We start from the raw sequence: 15873 nt of genomic DNA on the forward strand, positions 1-15873 counted from the left end.
CCTCCTTGCTCTGTACCACCCGTGTGAAAAATACTGCTCCAGCCTGGCTGGGTACATACGGCACTGCCATGATTTACCAGGCTCCTCACCTACCCAGTCTTCAGGTGCAGACAGTTAACATGCAGCCTTGCTCATTGGCAAGCTCCACTAAGGCATCTTGAGAGGCAGGGAACCAAAGGAATAGCCATGCTAGCCATGTTCCAGCTGGTCATGCAGGGGAGCTGTTACCCTGTGCTGGGGGTTCAAGACCCCCCTGGTCATAGGCAGTGAAGTCTAGTGACCAAGTGATGCAGTTGGGGCTGGGGAGGGCCAGGCTCTGCTCCCCTCTCCAGGCAGCTCGGGAGCCCATGAATGTGGTCTCTTCTCTGTTCACTGCCTCTTGATGCAGGCAGCTATGGCACAGGGGCTGCGCAGGGGGCTTTGGCAGCCATAAGTGATTCTGCTTCCCATGCTGTAGCTCTGTGCAGGTGTCTCCAAGCCCACTGTGCAACTTCATGGAGAAGGCAGCCACCTCCTGCATGGTTTTCCTTTGAGCCGTTGTGCATTGCCCATGGCAGGATAACACCTGGGCTAATGCAGACTAACTACATCTAGGATCCATCGGGGTCACTGGGCCAGTGCCTTGGGGGTTGCCTTGGCTCTGGGAGACCTGGGTCTCAGCCTCTGTTCTGCCACAGACTCCCTGGATAAGTCTGAGCCTTTCTCTGCAGCTCGGGTCTGGGTGTGCATGACAGCTTAGCAGTTGTCCCCACCTCAGATAGGGTAGGGAGAAGAGATGCCACTAAGGGCCTCAGAGGCTTAATTCTGTGGGAGTCCGTGTGCGCCAGAAACCAGCCCAGATGCTGCAGGGTGTTGGGTGATGTGAAAATCCTGGGCTCATGGGGTGGAGCTGGCTCACCCGCACGCTCCAGGGCACACATCAGCAGGATCAAGAAGGAAGTGCAGCATTGCATAGGCCACTAGGTGCCTGACAGGAGTCGTTCACCTGACACAGGCTGCCAGTCCAAGACAGCAGGACTTAAATGATGCATGTGCTGGTCCCTGCCCTGCTCTGGATACATAACTCAGGCCGGCAGGCAGGCTCCTGGCCCTGGCACAAGCAGCCACAGCCTGAGCTAGGGCAGTAAATCTTTGCAAAGTGACTGGTTTTCCGTGGGCAGCAGGTGATGAATGGCCATGGCCGTGGCACGGACCTGTCCCCTACGTGGAGGGGCTGGAGCTGGAGTTGTTCAGGAGCCGCGGCTCTTTCCTGGGCTTGCAGTCCCCTCTGGTGGAAAGCGGCGGCTGTGCAGCTTCTTGGAGGCTCCTTCTCTCTTTCCTGCCTCTTGCTGTGGTGAGCGCAGGCTGTCGGGCTCACAAGGGGGGCTCCTGGCTGATGTTTCCTACCCAGTGGGAGACAGTGGGTCTGGGGTCCCCTCTGGCCCTGCAATCACTGAGTCCGAAGCAGGTGATAAGCTGGTCTGTGTTGTTTTCTTCCTCGCCACGTTCTTCTCCGTGGCAGACTCCATTTCAGCACGTACCCCGGGACCAAGTCACCCGTCATGGGTGTCACCGGCTTCACAGAAACATTGAGGCTGGCTGGGGAGGACCAGCCTTCTGCTCCCCTAACCCCTGCCCCTTGTGTCCCTCCTTGCATGCTACCTTTATGCCTCATGACTGTGACTTCCTAACCCAGTGCATCTGCACATCTTGTTATCTCACACCTGTGTATCAAGGATATTGCCTTTACCCAAAGAGTTCATCTACCTGTGTATCAGGGCTCTTGGGGTGTCCACAGCTCCACAGTCAGGCCATCACCCCCAGCGGGGTCTGCCTCAGCCCCAGACAAGGTCCACAGACTAACCTTCCACCCATTTCATGCTCTGTGTAGCCACTGGAGGGCAGCTGTAGCTTTCTGATGGTGCCAGGGTCTCTTCTGGCTCAGAAAAGCTGAGAGATGTAGGTAGCTACGAAGTACATACATAGTACATAGATAGTCAGAAGTCAAGTAGAAGACAAGGTAGATTTGCACCTTTAGACTAACCACAGTGTGGGGCTGTGCAGGTGTGTGTGTAGCTATATAGCAGGGGTGTAGGATAAAAGATATCGCATTCACCCAAGGAACCTTGTCTGCCTGGATATATAGCACAAACTTTCAAGAGCTGCAGCTCGCTTCATCAGATGTTGTGAAAGATGTAGGCAGGCAAGGTTCTTTGAATAGAGGTGATATCTTTTATTAAAACAACTGAGTAGTTGGAAAAAAAAGTTCTTAGCAAGCTTTCAGGCACAATCACCCTTCTTCAGGCATAGGAAGACAGGTGATTGTGCCCAAAAGCGTGCCAAGAACTTTTCTCCAACTATTCAGTTGGTTTAATAAAAGAGATCGCCTCTACTCAAAGAACCTTGCACCTGCCTGTCTTTAGACCAACATGGCTACAGCCAAAAACCCAGTGAAAGAGATAGATAGATAGATAGATAGATAGATAGATAGATAGATACTTGGGCTAGTCTATAAGGTTCATACTTGCTGCCCTACATTGCCTGAACAGTTGTGTGTCATGCCTATAACTCATGTGCACATGTGTGTAAGGTGTTTAAGACCCAGCTAGACAAAGCCTTGGCTGGGATGATGTAGTTGGGTCTGGTCCTGCTTGAAGCAGGGGGTCGGACTAGATGTGACCTCCTGAGGTCCCTTCCAACCCTCATTTTCTACGATTGCATGTGCCCAGGTTGGGTAGCTGCGACACCACCACTCTTGGCATCAGGAGCACATATAACTGTTACACATGGCTGTGTCAGGGAACGTGGTTTTCGCCTGAACTTGGACTCATGAAAGCCCCGGGATTTTTGCCCATGGGAACTGTGTGTGCAGGAAGCCCAGCAGGAAGTGAGCCTATGTCTTGATGCAATCACAGACTGCCCCTCCAGCTGTCCACCCTCCCTTCTCTGGCCGTCTGTCTGCCTGTTGCAAATGCTAAAGTACTCAGAGGCTGAATTTAGCTTCTGGCAGCAATCTTCCCAGCTTCCAGACCTCTCTCTCTCTCTCGCTTGGGTCCATTCCAGGTAGCTCCATGCAAGTGACTGGAGCCCCTGGCTCTACCCTCCAAGGTGTATTCTCCACCCCTTATTATGCCTCACCTCCGTCTTGTTGCCTCCACATGGAAACAACCTCGGTCCTCACAGCTGAGCTGTGCTTGGGGCTGCTGGGTCCTGGATCAGACACCCCCCCCTCTCCCCCCCCCCCCCCCGCCCCCTCCCAGCCGTTGGTGTTGAGATGATAAACTGATGCTGGCTTCAGACCTGGGTCTCGGAGCAGGGGAAGTGCTGCACCCGGTTCCTGCCCAAGCAGCTGTTTGTCTGCGGTCTGCAGAGCAGGAGTCTGTGTCTGGGCTGGCTGCAAACTTCCTGCCAGGAGCGATGGATCATAGGTCGGGGTTATGGGGTTAACAGGCGAACCATCGTGCCTTCATTGACCCTAGCACATGTGTGTGAGTGTGACTAAAGTGCACAAGGTTTAGAGTGGGGGCTCCTTGGGCAGGGGCCACATCTTGCTTTGGTTTTGGGAGAGGCCATACTAGTGCTAGCAGCACATCAAGGTGAGGGGAGGTTGCGCTCTTCCTCCCCACAAGGTGCCATGAAGGAGCTGGGCTGTGGTGTAGTGCAGCCACCAAGTGAGAGCTTGGCTCACAGCCTTCTCGCCGCAGCATCCCGTCTGGCTAGGAGCCAGCTACATGCTGGTTGAGGCTGGGGGGACCATTTGGGCAGGGAGAGAGAAAGTGGGGCTGCCCGGCCTGCAGTGCCCGGGAGCTGGGGCAGGAAAGGGGCCCTGTTGTCAGTGCTGGGGCAGGGCTGCTGGGCTCCTCTCTTCCTCCCCACACCACTAACTCAGCAGCTTTGCCCTGCTCCTGGCCTCATCCCCATCAGTTCTGCTGCATCGGGAGTGTGCGTGTGCACGTACACGGGGGGAATTACAGCCCGTGTGTGCACGTACTACGGGGGGAATTACAGCCCTATCACACCAAAGCCACGCACAGCTCATGGCAGTGATTCTTCCCTGCGAAGCCCCATCTGCAATGATGTCCTGAGCATCAGGGAAGCCACTAGTTCTAAAGCAGTGGCCGCATCCTGCCTAGCCAGCTCTGCGCCCTCGCCTCCGGGCTCTCCTGGCTGTCCGAGGCGGGCAGGGCTGTGCTGTGCACTGGGACCCCCTGGCAGCTGGAGCAAACCTGCCCAACCACGGTGGGCACAGATTGGAGCAGCTCTGGGGTTGCTCTAGGTTGTGCTGCAGCGCAGCCTGGCACTGGCAAGCTCCCAGCTTGCTCTGGGCCTTGACGGCTCCCCTACCCTATCTCCTGAGCCGCTGGGAGATGGCCGGCTCTGCGCCAGTCCTTCTGCCAATTGCATCGGTCTCACGTGCCAGGAAAGTGTGAAGCACTGCAGTTCTGAGGACCACGGCAGCGGCTTGCATGGGTGCCAGTGCTACCCCCAGGCATTCACAGAGGAACCCGTCCGGCCACGGAGCTGTCTCATGGGGGGAATCTCTGTGGCCAGCTGGAGACAATGGACTTGAATGGCTTTGGGGGATGAATTTCTAGGCTGGGCAAGTTAACCCTCTATCCCAACCCCCAACTTGGGCTGGGTCTCATTCCTTGTGGATGGTGCTGTGCAGGTGGGTGCTAGGGAGGGGGTGGCAAGGGCAGGAGCTTGATGGGACATCCCAACCCATCTGCCCCCTGGATCCGTGGGGTCTGATGCACAACCCCTGCAGCACTGAGATTGCCCATTTGCAGGAACTGCCTGCAGCTCTGCCCCGTCTCTGTGCAGACTGCAAGGATGCAGGTTCCCTCTAGGCCTTCTCGGGAAGGCCAGTCTTTGCCCCTCAGCACCTTCTGCTGCTTCAGCCCTTTTGCGGTGCAGTGGGTTTCCCCATCAGCTGGCAACTGAAATCAGCAGCTTTCACTTCCTCTCTTGCAAACAAAATGCAGGAGGGGGAAACCCGTGCCACAAGCCCCATCCTGGGAGCCTGACCACCACTGGTCCCTGATCACAGGAGTGCTCCCACAGAAGCACTGTGCACCAGCATTATTTCCCAAGCACATGTGATGGTCACAAGGCTTCACTGAGAGCCCAAGGATGCGTCTTGAGGCTTCAGAAGATGCCACAGAAAGGGACTGGATTAATTAGTCAGCTGGGAGTGGGTTAATTCTCTTATGTGACTTTCCAGAGCAGCAAACAGCAGAGCAGGAAACAGCTGGCATCTCCCCCTCCAGGCTTCCTTCTCCAAAACAAAACATGCCACGACCAAGCTCTGTGCTCCTTTCTTTCCACCCAAACACGCTCCTTCTTTCTGGTTAAGGGCACTCCCCTGTTTCCAGCCATTGGTCTCGCAGCCCTCCGCTGAGCAGGGCAACAAGAATGGGGCAGGAATCCTCCTCCCTGGAAGATGGCATCAAACTGGAGTGAAATCCTTTTCTAAGTGCTGCAAAATGTATCCAGCTCCTGCTTGGAAACACAGATTTTTTTTCCTAGTTTTGGGCTAAAAGCATGACATAAATAAATGCCCACCCAGCCCTGGGGCTGGGATATGGATGAGGGCAAGTTTCCAAGGAAAGCAGATAGTTTCTGCGGAAGTTTTGGGGCAACTGGAAACAGAATTTTCCACCCCAAAAAGTTTAAGCAGGAAGGCTCTGCCCTGTCTTTGTTTATACCTCCCTGCCCCCCAGATCTGCACAAATAGTTCGCTCGGGGTTGCAAGTCAGCCCGGAGCCAAGGACAAGACCCAGGCAACTGGCTCGTGGTCAGGGAAAGAAGACGCTGCCATCCCTTTGGGGAGAGCCAGGCCCCATCTGGGTGTGGGGTTCTCCCTCTCCTCCGTGGCAGGGGCAAGAGAGGAGGTGGTTGGACCAGCTCAGACCCAGGGCCCATCTCTGCCAGTCTCCTGCCTCCCGGTGTCACCCCATTGCTCTGTCTTGTGCAGGGGAAGGTTTTGCCTTGGAGAAACCAGCTCCCCTTGACACTGGAGTGAGGGCAGGTAAGTGCAGCAGGGTCCTTGCAGGGCCTGACAGGGGGGTTCACAGCCCTTCGGGCAGAGGCATCCCAGCCCCGGCACAGGCTGCCAGGTGCGCCAGTGTTTTGCACCAATTTAGAAAGCTGGAGGTTTCCAAGCAGAGGCTGGAAAGGAGTCTGCCTGGGCTGGAGCAGGATCCGGCATCCGGCAGGGGGCTGAACTAGGTAGTCTGAGCTGCTGCATCCAGTCCTATGATTTCAAACGATCTGGTGCAAAACCGGTGCCTATACCGGCCCCAGCACCCTCCTTACAGCACAGCATTTAGCCCCTTGATCAGGGGGATTCCCATCTCAGGAACTACATCCTTTTAGCATCCTGCTGGATGATTCCTCAAGACACCCACGCTCTGTTCTCACCCAGCACCTGGGGTGTGCAGTCAGGACAGCCCAAGCTGCAGCTGGCTGGGAGCATCTCAGTCTCCTCCAGAGGTGCCTAGCGCCCTATGCCAGGCCATAGTAGACAAGCATTCAGCCCGTGCTCATTCGCTCCATGCAAGCTCTAGGCTACAAGCTTCCTGCAGAGTGTGCAATTGGCCAGCTTTGCTCCTCCCCAGCACCGCTCCAATATTAGTCTCTGCCCACGGATGAACAGAGAGCCGCCAGAGTGGTGAGAACATGGATGGTGAAGCGGCCCGTGGCCGTGCCTCTCTCCTGCTATTACTCATGATGCTGATCAGCCTCTGGCCAGGTGAGTGAGACTGTCTGCAGGGTGGAGCGGAGCCAGGCACGTGGCAGCAGAGGAGATGGGTGGGTGATGTGAACTGTAGGGAGGAACAAGGGCTGGAAGGGAGACCATGGACCCAGCAGGTGGGTTTCTCCCTAGTGCGCCCATCTAAATGCCCTTTGTAGCTGGGGAGCACCTGGATGCTGAATGAATACCAGGGGAAGAGTAAGGACAGGCGTGCGGAGGCTTAAGGATCCTCTATCTCAGCCAGTGGAGGTCTGTCGCTAGCTGTTTTCTAGAGCATTGTCTAATCAGGCCAGTAGATGCTGCGTCTGAGCGCGTGAATTCAAGGATTCATGACCGGGTCATGCAACACGCCTGATTTCTTCCTTCTGCTGGCAATGCCAGGGAAGGGAGCCTGTTCCACGCAAACTTGTCTTCTGACCTTTTCTGTGCCACGATCCAGGCACTCGGCTGGCGAGAAGCAGGGCAGCGTGGCCTGGCCTATTTGTACCAGCCAAGGGGCTGATGTGGATCCCCCACAAAAGAGCTTCCTTATCTTTCACTTGGAGAATCCATGGATGCACTGCTTCTCCCCCAACTCTAAGGGAAAACCACACCATAACAGGAAGATCAGATTACCAGGGAGCTCTGCATCCCTATAATGCAATCCTCTGGCCAGATTGAACGTTGCCCAGTAATTGAAGCATCCTCCTCCCAGTCTCAAGCTCTGCTGCTCTGCGATGTGAGGAGATATGACCGCAAAACCAGGCACCGCTCTAACGAGATCGTTTAGGACTTTGCAGCAAGTTATGAGTTGCCCTGTGGTGTTTCTGTGGAGTTCAGACCTGGGAAAGAAACTAAGTAACGCTGAACAAACCCAGGTGCCTCCCCTGCCGCTTCCTCCTTTTGTCACATTATTAGACCCGCACTAGACTAATTCACATCCAGACCCGAACGTGGGGATTTGGTCCCAAGCAGCTCAAATTTGTAACCGTTGTCTGGATAAAGCAAAAATAAGTCTCTCTCTGGAGCATCCGTAAGCTCAGGTTTAAGCCTCTTCAACTCTTGGACTTTTCCGTTGTAATCCAGGGCTTGTCTACAAACGCGCAGATCTTGTGGGCTGAGAGCAGGGATTTGCTGAGATTAATGTGTTCCAGGCAACTTCTGGGTAAACAAGATAAAATTCAGCTGCTCCAACGAGTTCAGGAAACATTGTGATTGTAACAAAGTGACCTGGCTTCGGCATTTTTTCCGACCTGTCATTTCCTTAGAATAACCCGAACAATAAAGCGGGGACCGCGCACGCCACTACCATATATGTAGTGAAAAAGCAGCTGGCAGCCTGAAACGGATGTCAAGATGTCAGGGGGACCCACGCGCCAAAAGGTCAGATGGCCGCTGGCAAATGGCTCGGAAAACCAAGTGGAAAAATGCCAGGTGTGAAGAGAGTAGAAGCACACGTCTTGCATCCTGTTAGCTGCTGGGACGTGCTTTCGTTTTAATTGCCAGCCCTAAAATGAGCTACAAAAGGGTCATTAGAGCAAAGCACGGCAACGGTGTTGGAAGGCAATCCAGGGATTGAGGTATTAGATTCATAGGTTTTGCGGGGGTTGGTTCTGGGTTTTGTATGCCTAGGACAGTTGAAGAGTGTGTGAGCTCCTGACTCCCCAGCCCAGCCCAGCCCCTGGCTTCTTTACTTTTCATTCCATCCAGGAAGAGCACACACCAACTGCTGAAACTTCCTTAGCCTGACGAAGGGTTTTTGAACCCGAAAGCTTGCTTAATAACTATTCTCCAACTATTTGGGTTGGTCTAATAAAAGATATCAGATTCACCCAAGGAACCTTGTCTACCTGAGCTCCTGAATTGCATGGACCCGACTCACCCAGCACTGAATTCAGCACTTTGTTCTGCTTTTGAGGCATTAGCTCAATTTCCCACTTGGCTCTACACTTCCAATGCCTCTAGGAATTGGGAGGAATAACACTCCCCTACTTTGCAGGAGTCTGCTAATATGGGCTGCTGCCTAGAGAAATAGGGTAGCACACCTTTAAATAGCAGGTGAGCCCTACAGAGGGGCTCACCATGTTCAGAGACCAGCCAGGACAGCAGCCCATGGGCTGCATCTTAGTGGTCTCAGTGGTCTGCGCTGTGCCTCGATCGTAATGTGTACAAGCATCCTCAGTGGTCAACTCATCTTGTCTCTCCTGTGTAACCAGCTCAAGATGCGGCTGGGTCCCAGCTGTATTTCTGGCTGGGTTGCACCCAGCTGTGAATCCAGATGCAAGTGGTGGGGGCATCCCCGGAGCCTGACATTTTGGGGAAGGTAAAAGCAGCTGGTTTGGGCCTGATATGCTGTCCTGAGGGCATGGACATCTCCTGTCTCCCTGCATGCGATGCAGCCCCACGTCCCACAGCCCTGGTCATGAGATGGGGGCAGAGTCATTAAGTTCTCTGGAACTGGGAGTTTTGTGCACGCATCAGCATTTTCAGGTCTCAGCTGCCTCCAACGGACCAGATTTTCAGATAAGGTCGGGTGCACGAAGCGCTGTATCTACTGGAAAATCCAGCCCCGGCACTGGGTGCTGAGGTTGAAAGCCAACTTTGAGATCTAAAAAAAAAAAACAAACCATTTGATTTGAATCAGTGCCTGGTACCATCAAACAGTCAGATGCTGCCTGAGTTCCCTTGTCATCCTTTTAGCTGCTCCCTTTCTCTCTCCCCAGCCTTGCCCTGTAGCAGATCGAACATGCGCGGTACAGGAAAGCATCCCACCAGCTCCAACCCACCCAGAAAGATTCCACCTCCTCCCCAGCCCCCCCAAAAAATAAAACCCCAAATGGCCGAACAAAAATAAAGGTGATTGCAAACATTACAGTGGGCTCTCCCCTCTTTGCTACAGCCTCTGTGTGTCCTATTTGGATTGTTACCCCTGTGGGGAAAAGGGTGGGTGTGTGTTTGGGGGGGGGTCCAATGTGTGGCATAAAGGGGCCTTGATCTGGTCCACTAGTAGACCACACAGTTTGCAGCAGCAGCAGTATGGGCAGCATCGCCAGGTAGTGCTTTTACACCGTCTTCTACGTTTGCTCTTTCAGCATGCGAGTGAGTGGTCAGTCTTGGGAAGACATGCTATGTGAGGGCAAAGCTTGGGGGAGGGAACAGGGGGTTCGCTCTCTACCAGGGACTTCATTCTGGGGGGCAGAGCTGTCCTGTCATGGCTCCGGCGCTGGGCAATCCTTCCTCTCTCTCAGCTCTGCAATTCAGAAGGGAACGAAATGGCAGGAGAGGCGGCCGGAAGCAGAGTTTTGCAAGAGGCAAAAAGAAAAGCCAAGAAAGGCAAAGAGGAATCGGCTCAGGCTGTGCACCAGGACCCACAGAGGCAGTGCAGGGAGGTCGCTTGTAACTTGGCCGGCTGAGGGTTTAGGCACAGCCAACGCTGCTGTGTTTAATCTTCTTGGATACTCAAGGCACATCTGCTTCTTCTGCTTTGCAGCAGGAGACGAAAGTAGGGAAATCGCGGCTCATGCTGCTGCCTTTGGCCTGGCTTATGTCGAGCATTGATGTCTGAGAGGTGGCGGCGGGACCCAGGGATCGCTCCGCCCATCACCGGGGTGGGGGAATGACTTCCAATCGACTTTGGGTTCTCTAGCCATGCAGTGCAGTGCTCTCTCTCTGCCCCCAGATGTGGCTCTGAGGTGACGTGACTGTATGCAAACCAGGATACATGTGTTTTTTAAGGCCAGGGAGACTGATTGCCCACGGTGACCCCCTAACAGGCCTCAAACTGTCCCCAGCGGTTCCTTGTCCCCAGCTCCAAGTTCCTAATGGAGCTGGATCCAGAGCTGGCCGATGAGTCTAAAAGTCTCCTGGAGTCCTCAACACTGAGAGGTGCCCCGAGGCCAGACCCCGGGGATGAGCATCAGGATCTGTCTAGAGGGGTCTGTGGAGATCTCTGTGGCTGCAATGGTAGGAGCATTGCCAGCAGATCAAGAGGAGTGATTCTTCCCCTCTGTTCAGCACTGGGGAGGCAACATCTGGAGCCCTGTGTCCAGTTTTGGGTCCCCCACTGCAGAAAGGATGTGAACACACTGGAGACCGTCCAGTGGAGGGCAATGAAAATGGTTCAGGGGCTGGGAAACATGACTGGTGAGGAGAGGCTGAGGGAACTGGGCTGATTTAGCCTGCAGAAGAGAAGACTGAGGAGGATTTGGCAGCAGCCTTCAACTCCCTGCAGGGGGGTTGCAAAGAGGATGGAACTGGGCTGTTGTCTATGGTGCTGGCTGGGGATGTGGCCTGCCGTTCTCAATAGGAGCCGTGTCTGGGTCTGGACTTCCCCACTGGCTGAAAGCTGCCCTTTGCTTCTCATGTAGTTCCCCCTCCCTGCTGCAAAGATTCATTCACCACTGCCCAGGGAAACCTGCAAAAACTAGCCCTGCCATCAGTCTGGCAAACGTACCACTTGATGGTGGGTCCCCCCCGGACCTAATCTCAGCACAGCATAGTGGGCGTTTAGATTGGCCAGTATTGGGAGCCAGAGATATTGGGAATCCTTGTTTCCATCTCTGGGTAAGATGGTTTTGTGGCCAGGCACAGCCATTTGCAAGGGGATTTAGCCCAGGATGGCCCAGGCAGCCAGGGACGGTCCTGCGATGGAAAGGAGGAACCGATACCGTTGTGGTCTCCGTGCACCAGTTGGCCAAGCAGGCAGTGAAGGAGGCTGTGTGGGGGCGCAGCCGTCTGCAGGGGTTCCCCCCATCCTCCTAGGGGCTGTTGCACTGCAGAGGTCCACGGAGATGTGTGGGAGGGGGGAAATGGGGCCGCTTTGAAACTGCTGTTTTGAACAGACCTGGGGTCTTCCCGGGGTCCCCAGAAGCTGTCTCTAAAACCAGCTGAGCCCACAAGTCCCGAGGGAATTTCTGGCGCTGGCCAGACCTTCTACTCAGCTGGGTGCCCTTAGCTTTGGTGGGACCACTATATCAGAGGCCCAGTCCTGGGTCAGGATGCTACTCTGGCACTGTATAAACTCAGGACAAAAGGTCTCTGTTCAAGGGCATTTTCTAGTGAAGCACTAAAGCCCAGATCCTCCAAAGCTGCCAAAGTCCCTGGAGCCCAAACACCCCTAAATACGTCCTTACTGGGTGAGATTCGCCCCTGCCCAGATACTGCAGGGAGTGGGGCGCTGCTTGAGCACCCCTAGCAGGTGGGGCTGGGGCTCAGTGCTTTGAGCAGCACCTTGCTTCCTTCTCGTGCTGCCTCGGTGGCCCCCAAAGCCTTAGGATGACTGGAAGAGACAAAGCCCAGATAGGGGTGTTCCCCACGAGTCTTTGCTCTGCTGATGTTGCTTATGTTGCTGCAATCCCATGTTGCTAATGCTCCTTGTGCCTCTCTCCACAGACCCCCCAACCGGCCACGCTCAGGCCCCACCACGCCTCACACAGCTCACAGCCCGCCGGGTGAACAGGGTGCTGGGCAGCTCGGCCTGGTTGTCCGTGTCCTTGCCTCCGGGGGCACAGGTGAAGGCAACAGAATGGAGCTTCGCCGCAGGGCCAAGCAGCGCCATCGTGGTGGCGGAGTTCAACGACAGGGGGTTGGAGCGGCCAGATCCCAGTGACCGGTTCCAGCAGCGGCTGGAGGTGCCCAATGCCACAGCGCTGGGCATCCGGGCACTGCAGCGGGATGACAGTGGCAAGTACAGTGCCCGCGTGAAACTGCACCCGGCGGTCGTGGAGGATTACGACTTCCACCTCGCCGTCTATGGTAAGAGCCTGGAAGTCTGTCGGGGCTCTGAAACACAAGCAACTCCAGCGTCAGCTCTAGGCCTTGCCACTGCTCATCGTTGGCAGATCCAGAGGGGGAGTCTAGTGAGGGATGAGGGGACTTGCCTGAGGCAACCCAGAGGCAGTGGCAGAGCCCAGGTCCCCACTGATGCTCTAACCGCGTGGCCTAGGGATTCTCACCTAGACCCACTTGGCACCTTCCACCCCCTAAAGTTCACATGTGTGTGTCTAGCATGACCCGCTTTCCACTTGCATTAAATCTCTCCAGCTCTGGTGCCTCTCTGAGCCCCAGAGATGGAGACAAGGAACAATGCAAGTGTCATGGTGGGCACTGATGAGAGACCGCTCCTTCCCCTGGCCCTGGCCTGAGTGAGCCCCAAGGAACAGGAGCATCAGAGATGGTGAAGGTTCAGGCATCTCCTCAGGGCCTGATGGATTTTGGGTGCTGGAGGCTGAGGCATGTGCCAGGGTCAGGTGGGGGACACTTGCCAGGGTGGCTTGGTCTCTGCAGTGTCAGATCCAACCACCTGTCTTCTGCATGCAGAGCCAGTGCCAGCGCCCCGGGCCCACTGCCAGCTTCTGGGCAGCACCCCAGAGTGGTGCAACGTCACACTGCATTGCCAAGCGCCCAGCCAGGCCGCTGTGAATGTGACCTGGGGGACGGGCAACCCACCACGCCCACTGCGATTTGAGCCGCACCAGCTCTCCGTTGATGGCCGGAGCCTGCGCCTGGCCCTGCCGCCCAGTGCCTGGAACGCCACCTACACCTGCAGCATCAGCAACCCCGCCGACCAGAAAAGCGCCTCCTTCGACCTGCATGCCACCTGCCTCCGGGAAGGTGAGGGGCTCAGGGCCTGGCCTTGCATGGCTGCTTCAGGGACTGGGATTGTGGGACCACTGCTGGAGGACCCTGGACAAGCATCTTCCCCTTCTCAGAGACTCGTGTCCCCACTGTCATGACATGGGGGTGCACTTGCAGCCACCGAGTGCTTTGGGGACAGGAAGGGAAAAGCACAAGGCTGGAGGCACTGCCTTTATGCCACCCCATGTTCTCCATGCAGTGGGGAATGGGACCAGCTAGCATGAGTGGGCTGTGGGGCATGCAGCCAGCACAGTGATGGGCTGTGGTGGCCCAGCCTGGCTTCCCTGTCCCCACCAAACCCCCACAGCCAGTGCCAAGCACCCTCCCAGCTCCCCCTCGGCCCTGACCCGTGGCCTCTGCCATTCCAGACCGAGACACGTCCTCCTCCAAGCCAGGCTACGTGGTCCTGACTATCATCCTGCTGGCACTGAGCATTGGTGGTGCCGTCTGGTGTTGGCGCTTCAACAAGAAGAAGTCGGCCCAAGCCAGTAAGTCCTGGGGATGCCAGGTGCTATGCCATGCCTCAGGGAGCTGGGGCTTTGGGAGGGAGGTGCTGCACTGCAATGGGTCTGTTTGCAGCTGGGGAAGGTGTGAGACCACCCAATGCCCCTTTGGAGAAGCATCCACTGAAACCCTTTGCATCTGGTCTGGCTGGCACCTGCACTGCAAGGGGTTCTGCGCAGCCAGGGGATTTGGGGCACAAGGAGGGTGCAGCTGCCCAGATCAAGGTGCTGGGGGGGGGAGAGCTGGGGGGTCTCACCCACCTCTCAGCTTCATGATCTCATTGCAGCTGTGACCCCCCCAGTCCCAGCTGAGCCCAGCTCCTCAGACCCCCAGTACGCGGAAATCCTGCGGAGGAGCCCTCCAGAGGGCAACGACCAGGTGAGCTCTGCCAGGAGCGGGCAAAAGGTGAAGGCTTTGTGGGCAGCCACAGGGACACGAGTTCAAATCCTGCCAGCACATTTGCCCAGCACTGCTTGGGAGGCAGCCCCATGCTCCCCTCCACTGCGCTCAGCAGATGTGGAGCTTGCCAGTGCCCTTCGCTGAAACTGGGGCAAGAAGCAGCTCTCTGCTGCCACCATGGCATGGCTTTATCTGCTCTGGGGAGTTGATGACTTGGGGTGCACTGCAGAGTGTAGACAGCCTGCGCCCTCTGGTCATGCAGCCGGTGCCAGCGGTGCACAAGTGGGCACGTGTGCATCTTGTCCTGGGAGCTGCTCACTGCTACGTCTCTCCACTTCAGGTGCAGGGCTGTGGTGGCCTCTGCCTTGCTCCCATCACTGTGATGTGTGTGTGGGCGGGGGTGTATGGTGTGTACTTGTGAGTGTGTCCTTTCTAGGAGCTGCTGCTCTCTGCTGCATACATCTTGTTCCTGCCCTTTGGTGGGGTTGATGCTCCCCTCCCTGGTGTGTTGCCCCGCACTGGGGCAGAGAGGACATACCATGCCAGGGGAAGCCCATGGTTCAGCCCCACTGGCAGCCTGGGGAGCGGGCAGGCCAGCCTGCAGTCAGCTGGCAGAGCAATGCCAATGGCCTCCTCTCCACTTCAACCTCAGGCCCTGCGGCACCTGGACGGCACCGCGGAGCGGCGCTCACAGAAGGAGGCACTCATCACCACCGTGTATGACCGGATCCACCTGACCCCAGCAAACGCAGCCGAGGTCACCTAAACCGAGCAACGTAAGGGCACGCGCCCCTGCTTTCTAAGAGATCAAGGGAGAAGGGAGGTCCCCAGGGGCTGGGAAGGCCGGGAGAGGATGCTCTTCTGAGCCTGTTATCATGGGCCCCTCACTGCATGGGGACCCCAGGACCAAGCCTCCGGGGGATGGAGGGGGTCAGGCCTTGTCTACACTTGGCTGAGCTGGTTTCACTTGAAATTGGATCAGGAATGAGTCGGTTACACTGGCACAAGCCGTTCCATTTACACCCAATGGAGCTGAACCTGATCCGGATTTCTCCCAGGGATGGGGAGAAGCATGTGAACAGGGGCTGCAACCAGAACAGGGCTCAGCCATCCCCAGTGTCCACTTAGGAAATGGCCTGAGCAACAGACGGGATCTCTGGACTCGCCTGTGCTGGAGCATGTTTGTTCAAGGGGTTTGGGAGCATGTGAGCATGTCTTGGGGCAGGGCCTGGCCCAAGGGACCCTACACCCCTATGAGTGACCTCAGGGACCTTTCTCCTTCCCCCAGGACCCAGCTGAGTGGGAGCTGCGGGGTCGTTGCCACTCAGCACCCTGGCTCCAGCTCGCCCGGTGCTCTCCTGCCCCATGGCTCTCCCACCACCTTGTGTTTTGCAACCTTCCCTGTGCCCCCGGAGCCTGCTGGGGAAAAAGGGACTGGAGCTAAAGCAATGGAGCTGGCTGCAGTGGGAGCAGAGGCTGCAGTTCCCGGGGTGCAAGCCACCGAGAAAAAAGGCCAGAAGGGAGAGGGGCCAGGCTGCACCGGGGGGCACGGCCCATCCAGAAGGGATGTCAGCAAAGCAGAGAGCCACGGTCCCCCTCCCCGCGGGGCTGCCAAGTGG

At 56.4% G+C, this 15873-nt stretch overlaps 1 protein-coding gene across 1 annotated transcript; it reads left to right on the forward strand.

The window, feature by feature from the left end:
• Positions 1 to 6636: 6636 nt before the first annotated feature.
• On the forward strand, positions 6637 to 15867 carry LOC102388540 (SLAM family member 8-like). Its single transcript, XM_014524166.2, has 7 exons — positions 6637 to 6733; positions 12107 to 12469; positions 13034 to 13327; positions 13720 to 13839; positions 14142 to 14233; positions 14907 to 15030; positions 15543 to 15867. The coding sequence occupies exons 1-6, from the start codon at positions 6661 to 6663 to the stop codon at positions 15018 to 15020; spliced, it is 1056 nt and encodes a 351-aa protein (XP_014379652.1). The 5' UTR covers positions 6637 to 6660; the 3' UTR covers positions 15021 to 15030; positions 15543 to 15867.
• Positions 15868 to 15873: the final 6 nt, after the last annotated feature.

This window comes from Alligator sinensis, unplaced genomic scaffold (assembly GCF_000455745.1).
Source record: "Alligator sinensis unplaced genomic scaffold, ASM45574v1 scaffold811_1, whole genome shotgun sequence".
NCBI lineage: Eukaryota > Metazoa > Chordata > Crocodylia > Alligatoridae > Alligator > Alligator sinensis.

Bases quoted from the DNA above. Each gene is read 5' to 3' on its own strand.
- LOC102388540 (XM_014524166.2), top strand. From the start codon at position 6,661: ATGGATGGTGAAGCGGCCCGTGGCCGTGCCTCTCTCCTGCTATTACTC. The intron at 6,734-12,106 runs GTGAGTGAGACT...CTCTCTCCACAG, and splicing joins GCTGATCAGCCTCTGGCCAG to ACCCCCCAACCGGCCACGCT. The intron at 13,840-14,141 runs GTAAGTCCTGGG...ATCTCATTGCAG, and splicing joins GAAGAAGTCGGCCCAAGCCA to CTGTGACCCCCCCAGTCCCA.